A 16057-nucleotide genomic window follows, 5' to 3' on the forward strand; every position below is an offset into this window, starting at 1 on the left:
CAACCCTAGCTTGAAGGAGTGAATCCCAAGTATAAGAACAAAGCTCTCAACAATGGAGGCTATTTTTTATTCAATTTCGTAAAAAATAAATGAGTTTATATACTTCCTTCTAAGTTAAATAAAGATACTAAAATGCCCCCACTAGGACTACAAGCAACTAAATAACCATGGGGATAGAATATGGATAATTAATAAAAATCATCAATTAAGTTCTAATTCTAAACAAAAATCATCAATTGAGGTCTTATCGAAAATTATTCGGTTGAACAGTTTCAGACCCTTTTCCTCAAACTCATTTTGAACCAACATAGAAATGATTAAAATCTATATCAGATAGTCACATTTTCTGATTTTAGGATAAGATAAAGACTTAATTGATGATTTTTGTGTAGTTTAAGAATCTAATCGATGATTTTGATAGTTTAGGATCCTAATTGAATCTGAAGCTTTAGTTCAGGGACCCGAATGGATATAATGCCATTAAAATAATGGATGTAATGCCATTAAAATATTTGAATAATATAGTAGGGAAAAGAGAATTCCTTGTATGGTTTGGTTGCCCCACTTTGATTTTTAATTGATAATTAGGGTATAGGTATTTGCTAAAGTGCACCGGAAATACTTTATGGAGGAGTCTGCAGGAGCAGAAGTAGAGAGTTTCAAATCATGACACCTATCTCTCTTTTATGATTGTACTACCACCCTAAACTTAGTCACCAAGTTCATTATGCCAATTTGCCACTCCTCTAATTTTTATATTTCACCAGGGGCATTTTTGTACTAATTCAACATTTGTGCCCTACATTTCTCGTCACTTGGTGGGTCTGTGGATTAAAGTTCTAAAGTGTTGCAACTTGAATTTGGGATTAAAACACTATAGGTCCCTCACCAATCCAAAATATTGTTATTTGATCAACCTCTATCAAAATCGGTGAAATCTTAATTAAAGTAAATATAAGAATCGGATTTCTATTAATTATATCAAAGTTCAATAAAATTATTAACTTACTAACAAACATTCTAAAAATCTAAAACTTTTATATTCATATTTAACTATAAAAATAGTTTTATCCAAGGAATATAGCTGAATTGGAAACTTCGAGGAGGAGGTTATCCTCCTGTAAAAAAAACTATAAAAACAATTTTTTTAATTAAGGTAGGAAGTTCATTCATTATCAGTGATCAGTTAAGTCAATCTTGTTTAGCCTATTACGTCTCAAATATACACAAGTTCACAACTTAAGCCTCAGTGATTAGCTGAACGTTAGAGTGTCTATCTTGTTTTGTAGATTCCTCATCCTGACTAGAGACATTTAGGTACGAAATAAAGATATTCGGCTTTTACTCCGAATCAAGTCATCCGGGTCAAAAGGATGTGGGGTAAATTGAGAATATTGTAGCTACTTAAACCAAAATATTTGATATAATAAGAAAACAAAAGGGTAGAATCCAAACATGGGAAATTTCAAATATATTATAATAAAAAGAGGGATAGTTTGATATCGCTTTAGGTGAAACAGAGAGTAACCTCAAAAGAAAAGGACAAAGTATCCCTCCAAAAGGGGAGAGCAGAGCAGAGCACACTGTCATGCAGTAGTATAGGCCGTGGTGCAAAGAATCATCCTCTGCCTCTGCCTCTGCCTCTGCCTCTGCCTCTGAGGGGTGAGGGATAGAGAAGAGGTGCGTTCGCAGGTTCATGTCAAAATTATTTGGTATATGTCCATCCAAAAGAGGGACCCAAATGTCTCCTCCATTGCACATCCTTTGCAGGAGACAGATATGTCATTCTGCTAACTTTGTTTCTTCCATTGCCCCCTTTTTTTTTTTTTATTGCACTGATTTTTGGATGCTTCTGCTCATACCTTTTGTTGCATACCTTCTTTCTCATGTCTTCTTTTCTTCAGTTTACATGCCAGAATCATTTTATTTTTTAAAATAACACCTCATTCATTCATTTCATTCAAGTTTGCTATGCCCTAATTACTTGCAGATTTTATCAAATTGATTTACCAATTAAATTAGCTTAAATGCAAGTAGCTCTCCTCTTCTCATTTATGTTATTAGGTCAATACTTAAATTTTGACCCTGTAACGATCTCGGAAGAATGACATCAAATTGAAAAAAATTCCGTGCAAAGAGTGACTCTGAAGTAAGATTATCAAAAAAAAAAAAAAAAGAGTTAAAGGGTCATAAATAAATTGGGTTAATGAATGGAATGACAATTAAATTTATTAAACAAATTAAGCCATTTACTCATAATGAGTTAAAAAAAACTACTAATATTCAAACATTCCCTAATTTTTAACATTACTAATATCTTTTCAAAAGAAAAAATTTTAACATTAATATTGGATCTAACTAATCATTACAAATCCAAATGATTGGATCCGATTAATATAATCAATTCAAAAAAAAAAGATTGGATCGATCTATTTAATAAGATAATTGATTTAAGGTGAATGAACTTGATATAAACATAGATAATGACTTGATTTAGATAAAATACCAATTCAGTGCAATTCCATTTTGTACCTATTTTTGAGCAACATGAATTAACTCACCAGATGTCACATGAAACGATTATTCCACATCATCTCCTCAACTCCTACTACTTTAAACATTCATCAAAACGTACCCACATCATTAATATATATAATTAGTGGATTAATTAATCCTAATGAGAAACACCCCCAAAAAATATGACATTTATACCCTCCATAGTAAAACACAAACCACCAAAACTGCATTCCTAGTCTGCTACCTTTTGTCTCACCCAAAATAGACCGCATTAGTTAATGAATTATTTAGTCCCTAAACAAAACATTTATATTATAATAAGGGATCAAACAACATAAGTAACAAAAAACCCATATAACCCAAAATTTGCTCCACCCTACCCTTCCCTATTTTATTATTTACACTTTCTGAAGTTAGCTTAGCTGTCTTCCCCCATTTCCACTAATTAATTAATTAATCTTCTTCTTCTAACCCCTCACATCACAGAGCAGGCATTCGGATTCTCATCATTGAACTTCATGTGCACTGGATAACCCGGAACATGACCATGTCCATACCCGTATCCGTAGTCATAAACCGGCACAGGTGGAGCTGGACCCATACCCATATACCCGTTTCCATACACCGGCACTGGCTGTGCCACGTATCCATTCCCATATGGCGTCATTGGCTGACCCATGTATCCATATCCAGGTCCTGCCCCGTACCCGTATCCGAATCCAGGTTGCATCATATACTCCATTCTATTTCCTTCCATTTTAGCTGAAGCAACCTCTCCACCACCGCCTCCGGCATTCTCTTGACCTTCACCGCCGCCTTTTTTCTTCTTCTTACCTCCTTCTCCGGAACCGGATTTTTCTCCGTCTCCACCTCCACCTCCACCGCTACCGCCGTCTTTCTCCTTCTTTGGTGGAACAATCTCAACAGGTCTCTTGAGTCTCTCCTTCAAATTTTCGGTCAACGCCTTAACGTCCATTGTGCCTTTGACCGTCACCGTTTCCTTCTGTTTGTCTATTGCAACGTCGTGCACTCCTGAAAATAATAAACGCCGTCAAATAAACGGTTACGCCGACGGGAAAGATAACGGGGATGACGATAAAGTTACCTTTAGTCTTAGAAACTATTTTGTGAATCTTCTCTATGCAACCCGAGCAATGGAATGCCACCTTAATTACCGCCGTCGTCACCGGTGCCTATCCCAATTATTTAAAATTTAAATTATAAATAAATACTAGTATTTAATTTCAAAATCGTGCTAAAGTGCGCCTATCGATTTAATTTCCCAACTTGACTAGACTGGTACCAACTCATAATAAATTGGCAATAAATATTCTCATTAGCGAGACTATGATTTGAAATCGGAAGCAATAAATCAACCATGCAAGTGAAAATGAACGCGCATGTTAGCGGATTAATGGGTAAAATGCGCCTGAAGGAAGCCATTAGTGGATGTCATTTACCTCTTTGGGTTTTTTGTTATCAGCGTCAGGTTTTTTGTCATCGGATTTCTTGTTATCATCCTTCTTCTTGTTTTTGTCATTGTTAGAATCTTCTTTTTTGGGCTGCGGAGAGATAAGTTCGACCTTCTTCTTCGTTTTCTGGTGAAGAAAATCTCGAATCTGTGAAGGATCTACTTTCCCCACTACTGTTAACTTGTTCGATTCTGAATCTACTTTCACGCTCTCCACACCTGAACAAAAAACCTAAATCAAAACCAGAAAACTAGAAATCAAGGAGAAGAAGATGAAAACAGGAAATACAAATACAAATAAACCTTGAAAGGAGCGAGCGAGTTTTGAGACTTTAGATGCACAGCCGTCACAATGCATTTCTATCTTAAGAACAACAGAAGAACCATTGTTATTTTTCCCTTCCTTCTTCTTATCTCCACCTTCGCCGCCTTCCTTCTTCTTCTCTACCTCCTTATCTTCTTCGTTGCTGTCCTCGTGCTGTTGCTGGGGGTTATTGTTGTTCTTCTTCTACAAAATTAAAAACGAAAATCAGAGACTAAAACAAACATTAAACACAGAATCTCAGCAGAGAACGATAAAAGAGGGAATTAATTTGTAAAGCTAAAACACAATAAAGGAAAAAGTAAAATTCTCGCTTGCCTTGCCCATGGAGGAAGTTGAGAAAGCAGTTTGTATTTCAAAATGCGATAGGAGTTAATGAGGAGATCAGATGTATTTATTTATAGCAGGGAGAGAGAGAGAGAGGGGGGAGCAGGAGAGAAATAAAGGCGGTTGAATGATGATGACGATGATGATGATAATGTGAATGGTGATGATGTTGATTTTATGATGATGATGATGAATTATGGAATGGGGGGTATTATTTGATTGGTTAAAGAAGAAATGGAGGGGTGGTTTTTTTTTCTCCTCAAAATGGTAACGAGGGGCATTAGTTGCTATTTTACAGGGACTAGTATGAGATAGGGCCGTAAGTGTACGGTTCACCTATTTGAATGCGCTTTAAATTTGGACGCGCTGCTGAGAATTTTCGTTGCTACCAACAAGGAAATTTCGTCTTCTTAATTTCTTCTTGCTATTTTTCTTTTTGGCTAAGATACAATCTAGCACCGATTTTTATCTATATTGGAATTGTTAATTTAATTCAATAAGTTCATAATACAGTTAAACCTCGATAAATGAATGTTCGATAAAGTAATAATCTTGTTTATATAATAAATTCTTTCGGTCCCGACTTGGGCCAATGGACTAAAGTAATAACCTCGCTAAATGCATTAAGTAATAAAAATATTTAAATCCTTAAGGCCTTAATGAAAATATAAATTAATAATTATTGAATTACATACAAAATATATATATAGACAAAAACTTTTTCAATCAATCAACTAGAAGTCATTTCTTCTAAAAAAAATGCATCTATAATTGATTGTTTTTTTTTCACATAACCCAAAATGAACACCATCATTAACTTTTTGTAGTGCAAACACAACTTCTGCTATATTTTGCTCATGTTGTAGCAAGTAGTTGCTTAAGGTGACAATTGTTTGAAATGACTCTTTTGACGACACATTTGTGACAACGCAACTGTCATCTGGCTCTAAATCATTTCCATAATCATTGTTCATTATTGGCCGGATAAATTATCTATAAAATAATAAATATAGATTTATCGATAAATGAATAATTTATTGATTTATCGATAAATAAATAATCTAGGTTAATGAATATTTTTTTCCGGTCCCAAGGATATGCATTTATCGAGGTTTTACTATATCTTCATGGTCTAATAAGACTCATTGAAGAAAATTCTAGAATCACATCCAATTCAGATATTGGGTCTTGATTTTCGAAATGATAGTTATAATCAGGGTAATTATTTCAGTTGACATCCAACCTCTACCATTAAAAAGTCGCTATATGAGGTCCAATTCATTTACGACACACAATCTTATCCTTTTATAAATTAAAAAAAAAGTACATGGTACAATAAAGTATAATATTATTGTTTATTAGAGCTAGATACTTTTCAGTATCATTCTCATTTACCTTGGTTGACTTAAGCATCATAGTGGGTTCGTCTATCTCTAGCCCTCATTAACCACTTTTTTTTGTCTTATCCCAAACATTGAAATAATCTTGGGGGCTCATTGTAGATTACCGTACATCAAATTGGTGCGATGAGCATGCAACGAAGAAGCAAAGTCATGACTCAGTTAAATAGTCTTGTAAGCTCTCCATCATCCAACATCCCTTTATCATCGAACCCACCATTAAAATCCAAAACTCATAGACACAAATGATAACCAACTCGAACTCTTACATGTTACCTTAGAGTTCGGCTTGCTATGGAAGCATGTTTGGGTTCGATGGACCCATGGTAAGGAAATTTATGGACGAAATTACTAAACAACTCATCTACAATATGGGCTCCATGTAGGAATCGATAACATTCTCACGACCGAACATGCAACGGAAATGACAATTTCTAGAGAAGAATTGAAAGAGGCTAGAGAGGCCAACAATTGTCCAAACAAGCAGGACTAGAAGTATCCTCTGTAAAAGAGAATTATCTCTCGATTCTCAACAGGAAGACACAAAAGGTCGATCTATATGAAGAGAATACATCCTCATCGTTATAAAATGTCATCATTCTAAAACGCCTTTTAAGGAGCATTATACGGGAGGATCTAAGGAGTCGTACTCTCCTCCCCCAAAAGGCCATCCTAGATCAGCCGTCAAGATTATTCCAACGAATCTAGGTCTCATAGACGAAGAAAAATCACCAGGAAAAACTCGACTGAATCTTTTCACCAAGATCAAAATGAAGACAGAAGAAAAGATTTGAGGTCAAGATATAAAGATCGACGGTAGTCCAAAGATTTGAAGAAGATAGACAGAGCTAATAGGAAAATTATTTGGGGAGGCAATATGGATAAAAATAAAATCCATTTGCCGAAGTGGGACATGGTTTGTAAACCGAAGAAGTTAGGAGGGACAAGAATTATGAAAGCTTTAGATATTAATAGAATCCTTCTAATAAAGATGTTGTGAAGAATTTGGAAGGAGCCTACCACCCTTTGGGTTCAGGTGTTAGCCTCAAAATATAAGAATCATCTAATATTTGGGGGTAGTAAAAATATTGCTGATAATAGATCACATCACTTGCGTAGTGTTCATTCGGTTTTTGATGATTTTCTTCAAGGGTTGGTTTGGAACATTGGGGACCAAAAATCGACCTCTTTTTTAGATGATCGATGGCTGGATTTGTTTAAGTTGAGGGGTGCCGCTGTTACTTTTATTTTATTTGAGCATAATGGACGAAAAGTTGTTGACATGTTCAGTAAGGATAAGAGTTGGAACTGGGATTTAATCGAGCATTGCTTTGATATCACCACCCTCATTCGAATGAGGTGAACTTTAACAATTATAGATACTGATATCAAAGATATGCCTCCATTTGTGTAGTTCCCCCAATAGCAGTTTCTTGTGCAAAGGCTTCCTATGAGCTGATTTTGGAAAATAATGGAGACAAGAATCGTTATAGGTTGTTTGAGAAAATCTAGAAAATTCATGCTCCTCAACGGATCCAATTGTTCTATGGCTTTATCTCTATAGAATTCTTACTAACAGTGACCGATCGAGACAACATCTCTTCCAATACGACTCCTATCATCACTTAATTTAGGCATAGTCACTGGTTCATGTGTTGTGGGACTATAAGATCAGTTCTGACATTTGGAAGGAGTTGCTGCCCTCTTTGGCCTGACAGATTTTTTTTGCGGTTCTAGTAGAGGACTAGTTTCGAGTGTGTGTTAAAGGGAAGGAGACTGAGTTTGGGGTTTCGAACTAGCCGTCCTTCTTTGAGTTAGTAATGGCCAACCTTTGGAAGTTGAGAAATTATGAGATAAATGCATCTCCATTTTGCAGTTGGTTGATAATAACATTTCTTATTGGGATATCTTTGAATAAGTGACCAGGAACAAGAGCAAGAAGCAGGTTTTGTTAAGTTGGATTAAGCCGGCAAATGACTTTGTGAAATTGAACATGAATGGCTCAAAGGAACCTAATTATAATATTATAACTAGGGGTCTTCTTCTTAGAGATGTTAACGATAAATGGCTTGGAGGGTTTGTTCCAAATATTGGCCTGAGGTCTTCGTTTAAGGTCGGGCTTTGGGGTGTTCACTTTGGTTTGTCTTTAGCTATTGAAAGAAATTTGAAAAAGCTTATGGTGGAATCTGAATGTTTGGAGGTCGATAGTTGCGTTAACTCGAGCTATTCCATGCACCACCTATCTAGAGCTATTATTCATGGGATCCATTATTTGTTGACGAAGTTTGATGAGGTCCAAGTGTCTCATGTTCATGTGGAAAGAAATAAATGTGCAGATTTCTTGGCATCTCTTACGCATACCTACCCAATTGGTGTTATGATTCTTAGTTATGTGTTCTCTAACATCAAAAAGATTATTTGGGAAGACTATCTAGGAGTAGCTTCATCTAGATTAATTGCTACCTAATGTAGTTTGTTTGTGTTTGTTTTTTTTCTGTGTTTTGCTCGATTTTGTTTAGTTTTCATACTCTACTAAAAAAAATCCCTTAATCAAAATCTGGTCAAATGGATATATTATCAGCTACGAACAATATTATTTAAAAAATTATTATTTATTAACGAAGCATTTTTCAAATTTTTATTTATAAAATTTTAAATTACAAATTTATATATATAAATAGTACGTATCACTTTTTTTTGTTTTTTTACGCGAATTATATTTCGTGGAAATTGACACAATACAAAAATGTGATGAATGTCATAAAAATTATATAAAGAAATACAACACCTAATATAGTATGGATGATAACATAAAATTTTCATAGAATATTCTGAAAGTACTTAGTTCAGAAAAAAAAAAGATTTGATACTTGAATGAAGAAGCAAGGGATGCAGAAGCTCTAGCCATAAAAAAAGCCCTCGAGGACTACGAGCGTGTCTCGGGTCAGACAGTCAACTTTGATAAAACGGAGGCGTTTTTTAGCTCGAAGGTAACCACATGCTCTAGACATTCTCTACTTAAGCTCCTAAATGTGAAAGAGGTGGGTGAATTTCCCAGGAATCTCGGCATCCCGACGATAATCGGAAGATCCAAAAAACTCATCTTCAATTTTCTGAAAGATCGGTTGCTTAAAAGAATCTCGGGCTGGCAAGAGCAATATCTCTCAAAAGCAGGTAAGGAGATCCTCATCAAAGCGGTTGCCCAATCAGTCCCCAACTACATCATGAGCTGCTTTGCACTCCCACTGACTTTCTGTAATGAACTCCAACAACTAACGGCTCAGTTCTGGTGGGGGAATAGACCGAAAGAAAAGAAGATTCACTGGGCAACATGGGAACTGATGTGTAAACCAAAATCTAAGGGTGGACTCGGCTTCAAACACATACATTCTTTCAACCAGACACTCTTAGCAAAGCAGGCATGGAGAGTAACCCAACACAAACAGTCTCTGATGGCAAGAGTCTTGAAGGAAAAATATTTCCCAAATGCAGAGTTCAAAAATGCCTCCTTAAGCTCCAAATCAAGCTATGTGTGGAGAAGCATCATGGGAGCTCGACACATTATCCTCAAAGGAGCATGCTGGAGAATTAGAAATGGGGAAGCCGTGGAGATTGCCAAGGATAACTGGATTGTCAACCATTGCTGCCACAAACCACTTATACTGCTTAACCACCCACCTACACCAATGGTTGCCTGCCTATTAATCCCGGGCATTAGAATGTGGAACGAACAGCTGGTTCGTGCAACCTTCACCCCTGAGATGGCAGATTCCATCCTCAAAATCCCCTTCACAACACAATCCATGGTGGATCGACTATTCTGGCCTGCCAATCGGAACGGTGACTACTCAGTTAAAAGCGGGTATGCTCTTGCCTTGCAAAACCAAATCCTCAAAAAACCTTGGGCGGAATCCTCAAATAGCCCTGTCCCAATCTGGAAAACAATATGGAAACTCCCCATTCCCCCCAAAATAATTCATTTCCTGTGGAGATGTTGCCAGGATATACTGCCTACCAAACTGGCCCTGAACCGGAGGAAAATTTGTGAGGAAGTCCACTGCCCTAAGTTAACTGCTACACCTATCAGGAATCTATCATTCACCTGTTTAAGGAGTGTCACATCCTCAAGGACCTATGGAAAGCATTTGGGCTTCCTATCAAAGTATACAAAGTCGGGGGATGGAATTTCAGAGAATGGCTTACCAACATTATGACTTGTTTGGATGTGCAGGAACTCAGCTTATTCGGTGTAACTTTGTGGCTGATCTGGTTTAGACGGAACATGACCATCTCAAACCAAACCGGACTGAAGTTGGAAGAGATCCCATGTAAAGCACATGCACTTCTGGAAGAATTTTCCTCATCTGCAGTAGTCGTCGACGATCAACAGGCTCAAGCGCAATGGCAGGCACCTCCTTATCCCTTGATTAAATTTAACTGTGATGCCTCCTATTTGCTAAACGGCCTACACTGCACCGCGGGAATTGTTGCTAGGGATCACCAGGGGCGAATAATGGTATCAGCATCCCTCCCTATGGCACCTTGTGTGAATCAGGAATATGCAGAAATGCTTGCTGTATACAATGGGATAAGGTTTGCAATTGATTGTTTTTTCAAAGAAATTATTATTGCATCAGATTGCAGCCTGGTGGTTGACGCCCTCAATGGCAAGAAGGAAACTAGTTTCTTGGCGCATGACCTCCTGTTAGACATCCATGACCTGCGACCCTACTTCAGCACTCTAAATTTTGTTTTTGAAAAAAGAGGAGCAAACGTAGAAGCTCACTCAATGGCCAAATGGGGCTCCACTTCTCAATACCCTCAAATTTTTATTGAGGATAGTCCTAGTTGTATTTCAATTCCTGTTTTGCCTTGTATCAGTTCTGATGTAACAACTTATTAATTTCAATACATGGCTTCCTTTCTCAAAAAAAAAAAAAAAAGAATCGATATGAAACTAGGTTAAAATTTAGATGAAACCATAATTAAACTTTAGGCTAAATAAAATAAAATTACACATGATTTTAAATATAAGCTTGTGATTTAAAAGATTATAAATAAAGGCATGTATTTATTTTAATAAAATAAAATATTTGAAATTACATAATTAAGTTATGATGATAATAAGAACATTTTTATTTTAAATTACATTTACATATTAACAAAACATAGATCAAATTACGACGGTATAAAATGAACTTAAACATTAATTTAGTTTATAAATTGTCAAATTAGGAAAAAAAACGTAAAATATCCATCATATGATTTATGGTTTCGATTTAGAAAATTGTGTTTTGTCGACATGTAAACATTTTTTTTTCAAATAAAAAAATATAATTGGTTGTAATAACAATGATTTAAAATATTTTGATTTGTAAATAAAACATACCACTGTAAATAAAACATACCACTGAACTCGTTTATATGCTTTTTAACCACATGCAATTTTTTTTTTTGTAATTTTCCTTAAACTTTATTGAAATTTAAGTAAAACTTTATTGAAGCTTATATAAAATTGATAACGTCCACAATATTATCATTGGGACCTCGCTGGGAATATTTCCTGAAAGGAGGATCAAAAGGAAGAAAAGACATAAAAGATTCGCCAGTTCAGTATATACGGCGTACAGTTGGATGAGGGATACGCATACGGTGACACGCCCTTAACGATCCTAGATCAGCCACATAGAAGGATACGAGGTCCGTCACATAAAAGGGTATGTCCTTGCATGATTGATGCGCCTCACGGCGTAAGGCTCGCTAAGGGATAAGTGTACCCCGTCGTTATCAAGTAATAAAATTTGGACAAGTCTAGGTATCGAATCCACAGGATTTATCCCTGCAAGTACCGATCTACTCAGTCTCAAGTGTTATCTAGGCTGTGGGGGGTTTGAATTTGGTTTGATTAAATTAACCTACTTGTTGAGCGATTTTCGCAAGTGCACGGTTTCGCTTATAGTAATAAAAAGATATCGATCCCATAGAGAACGCTTTTTAACGAAAACTTATTTTAATTCAGTTTGATTCACGATTTAGGTTTATAATATGAAAAATCGTTTAATTGGAATTGGTTTTGAAATTGATAGAATAAGAATTAGGTTAGAATATGTAGAATGTTAGAAATCAATTCTGTTTTGAGTATGAATTACAAAACAGAAACGTTTAGTGTTTAAATTAAGGGAATAATTGTGTTTGTTTGCATTAAGCAAAGAAAACAACTTTAAACTTTGTATAAATTATAAAAATGTAATAACGTAAACTCCTTCAATTAAAAGGCTTTGAACCGCAGACAATCCTCCTACGGTCGGGTTAGATTGCTACCTTAACCAAATTAATACTTATTTGCATAAGAATTAATCTGCCTAAGTGTTCAACAAAGTTTCCTTGTAATGATTTTGAATTTAACTACGTTTTAATGAAAACACCAGAACTCACTTCAGATTTATTACCTCAAGTGCTACATAAAATTATATTGAATTATATTAACTTTATTAAATGAATTGTGAATTGATACAAGTTTACAGAGAACATGAAGCATGGAAGCTTTCATCGACTTTCAAGTGAACGGGTTGTCAATCCTTTCCTCGAACCTCGTTTAGAGTTTGTCAGGCTCCTGGGTCGAATCCTCTACTTACTCTTCTCGCTGAATCTTCGGAATAGAGATGGGTCGTCTACTACCAGAATGTAAACTAATATAAACTGATTTAAATCTAAATCTAAATGCTACTGTGTTTGTAATTATTTGATAAACAATGTGTGTACATTAGATTGCTTTTTACAAAATCGAACTTCTAACTCTGAATCGTTTAACTCAAAATTTTTGCATTAATTCTGTATTAAATCTTAACTCTAAAAAAATCATATATCAACTCTGAAATCAACTCTTTATTTATAGATGTTGAAGAGTCGAGTCTAAGGAACGTGTCTGCTCCGAAGAGACGTTCTTATCCAATCGAACGGACGCGTATCTTGAAAAAGAATAAGTGTATGTTGTGCTGCCTGAATTTCTGAACTTACTGAGAATGGAGAAACAGTTTTTCAGTCTTCGAACGAAAAGGGGAAGTATCTGGGCGACGCGTGTCGCGACCGAGAATGGAGGATTCTCGGTCGCAACACAGAGTGTTTTTCTCAGTTTCTGACTTCGTCCTCGTCCTCGTTTCGGTGCGTTTGATTTTCATCGTCTTTGACTCTTTTTGTAGGGTTTTTCCTTCGTTTTTGACCTCTTTTCGTTCCTATTTGGATTTTACCAAATATTTAGGTACCTTACATGAAAGAAACATATTCGGACGTAAAAGTACGCTAAATAGATATAAACAGCACAAATTCGTAGTAAAATTGATGTAAATATTAATGATATTTTAGGTATATTTTGGGCTTAACAAATCTCCACACTTAATCTTTTGCTAGTCCCGAGCAAAATTTCACTGAATTTATTCTTTAACTAACCTTTTTATGAAAATAAAACATATATCTTTGTATTTCGTTTTAAATTAGTTAAGCCGAAAAGACTAACTTCGCATGGCAAATATATACGCAAAATATCAAACTAACTTAGAATAAAGGCGATTTATCATTCATCTTGTATTTCCAATTTTAAATCGAAGCATTCGGGGCAATATAAACACGATGTTATTGAGTCTTCCGTCTCAAGGCATTTCAAAGCACAAAATTTCCTTTCCCAAGACCTAAACTATTGCATTAAAATGAATTGAATAAGTACGTAGGTTAATTTATTTGCTTAGTTACGCCCAAGATAAGGGTGGTCTCGATCGTAACTTTATACGTTTTTATTTGCTTTGTGTTCGCTTAAGAGGTACCGACCATTCCATGGGTGGACGCAATCGTTACTTTAAACTTTAAACACGTTTAATTTTTGCTTAAACGTTCCTTCCATACCTCGATTGTGATAAAGGTGGTCGCAATCGTGGCCAAAAGTAAACGGTACTTAATTATTCTTCCCTTTCATACCTCGATTGTGATAAGGTTGGTTTCAATCGTGGCCAAAAGTTAAGAATACAACTAATTAATTAATTAACATGAATTATAAAAATTGTAACTTGGGAAAAAGAAAAATAGCACATTCATCCTATATTGACTTAAAATTCAACATGTATTATGGCTAAAGTTTCCTTAAAAACTTCAATTGGTGTTAATGTAAGACGAAAACCAAACCGAGCTAAAAATTGTTAGTTCAATTTAATGCCTATAAACCTAATTGAAAATTTAAAATAAGATTTATTATATCATGAATTGCATGATATAAAATAGAGATTGAAATAAAGAATTATTTACTTAAATACATTTACTCGAGACGATTTTTGATAAAATCGTTTCGGAGATTTGTGAAAATTTTGAAAAATATTGCCCGTATAGAAATATTATTTCTATCGATAATGATAACCTAAAAATAGTCATAAGTTAAATGTCTACTCATACATATGAAAATGTAAGGTTATAATGATATTACTTAAAATAATGTCATTTTGAAAAATATTATGTAAAATACTATGTTTTGAATAAAACGGTGCAAAAATGTGTTGCATTTGCATAAAAGAAATGTTGCATTTAAAAATGTTTAAATGTTGCGTAAAAATTATTTCGTTTTGCATTAAGTCGTAATAAAAGTTAAATGATATATGCAATATATCCTTCCAAACTTAAATTGGATCATGTCATCATTGGTGCAAAAATCGATAAAACATGAAAATTATACGAAATAACTAATACAGAATAAGATAAAAATAAATTCATCGAGAAATAGAATAAAAAACATTCATCATAATTGAAAAATAAATTTTACCAAACAAAATGGAAATAAAAATTGTATCATAAAGGAAATGTTAAAGAAAAGATAAAACCTAAGCATGTGAAGGTGAATCCGGTGGAGATGGTGAAGTGTCAACATTTTGACGACGGAAGAACGAGAGCATTCGACCACGGGTGGACTTGTGTTCCCTCCTCAAGTTGTTGAGATTGTCATTCATTACCATATTGTTTTCAACCAAATCATCAATCCTTAAATTCATTTGTCGATTATGTGAATTGATTTGGTTCAAAATCCGCCTTAAATCAACCGGATCATCTTCTTGTGGTGCTTGGGCTTGGGGTTGTGCTTGTGGTGCATCCTCCGCTTCCTCCTCCGCTCCTCCTTCTTTGGTACCTACAAATTGAGAACTCGAAGCTCTTCCTCCAATATTACCACGAAGATGGGCAATACGTGATTCATAAGAAACAAAAACGGGAGGACATGAAGAAATCAATAAGTGAGCTCGTTCAAGAGCCGAAATATTCAAAAGCGGAACATATCCATGGTAGGAAGACATATCATAATAGGCCAATTCTCCACGTGCACCTAATACCAAAGCAGTAATAAAATTACCTAGAGGGACTTGAGTAGTGTGAGCCCTCGAAGCACGATACAAGTTATCAAATAGCATACCAATGCTATCAACCCTTAAACCTTTCAACAAACAATAAAAAACGAACAAATCCCGAACTTGAATCTTGGAACTCTCAACACGACCAAACAAAGAAAAACTCAAGAATTTGTGAAAGAAAAACAAACAATTGTCCTTAATCATCTTGCTTGAAGTATTTTTCGAGTAAAAATAGTCTTGACCCGAAAGAGTATTCCAAATGGTATCATTATCAAAATCCTTAGGCTTGTCAAAGAAATCACTAGTAGGAAAACCAAACATATTTCCCATTGCCTCATAATCAATAGTGTAAGTCACACCATTGTTTCTAAAAGTGATGAAATTCTTCTTCTTACCAATTTGCAAAGTGACCAAAAATTCCACAATATACTCCGTAATACTAGGAAATTTCATTGAAGCAAAAGTTTGCCAACCTAAAGTATCAAGATAAGCATTAATCCGAGTAGAGAAGTTTAACTCTCTTATCGAATCAAAATCAAGGAATTGTATGTTGACAAACTCCCTCTTTGCACTTGAAAAATGAGTGAAACGACTTGCCTCTTCCTCGGAAGCTATATCAAAATAAGCTCCACAACGAATACGA

At 35.2% G+C, this 16057-nt stretch overlaps 1 protein-coding gene across 1 annotated transcript; it reads right to left on the reverse strand.

The window, feature by feature from the left end:
- Positions 1–2620: 2620 nt before the first annotated feature.
- On the reverse strand, positions 2621–4886 carry LOC136224507 (heavy metal-associated isoprenylated plant protein 3-like). Its single transcript, XM_066012860.1, has 5 exons — positions 4629–4886; positions 4292–4496; positions 3978–4207; positions 3623–3710; positions 2621–3549 (listed from the first exon to the last, which is right to left on the reverse strand). The coding sequence occupies exons 1-5, from the start codon at positions 4635–4637 to the stop codon at positions 2993–2995; spliced, it is 1089 nt and encodes a 362-aa protein (XP_065868932.1). The 5' UTR covers positions 4638–4886; the 3' UTR covers positions 2621–2992.
- Positions 4887–16057: the final 11171 nt, after the last annotated feature.

Source organism: Euphorbia lathyris, chromosome 3 (assembly GCF_963576675.1).
Source record: "Euphorbia lathyris chromosome 3, ddEupLath1.1, whole genome shotgun sequence".
Classification (NCBI taxonomy): Eukaryota; Viridiplantae; Streptophyta; class Magnoliopsida; order Malpighiales; family Euphorbiaceae; genus Euphorbia; species Euphorbia lathyris.

Bases quoted from the DNA above. Each gene is read 5' to 3' on its own strand.
- LOC136224507 (XM_066012860.1), bottom strand. The intron at 4,208-4,291 runs GTTTATTTGTAT...TTTTTTGTTCAG, and splicing joins ACTCGCTCGCTCCTTTCAAG to GTGTGGAGAGCGTGAAAGTA. The intron at 3,550-3,622 runs GTAACTTTATCG...TATTATTTTCAG, and splicing joins AATAGTTTCTAAGACTAAAG to GAGTGCACGACGTTGCAATA.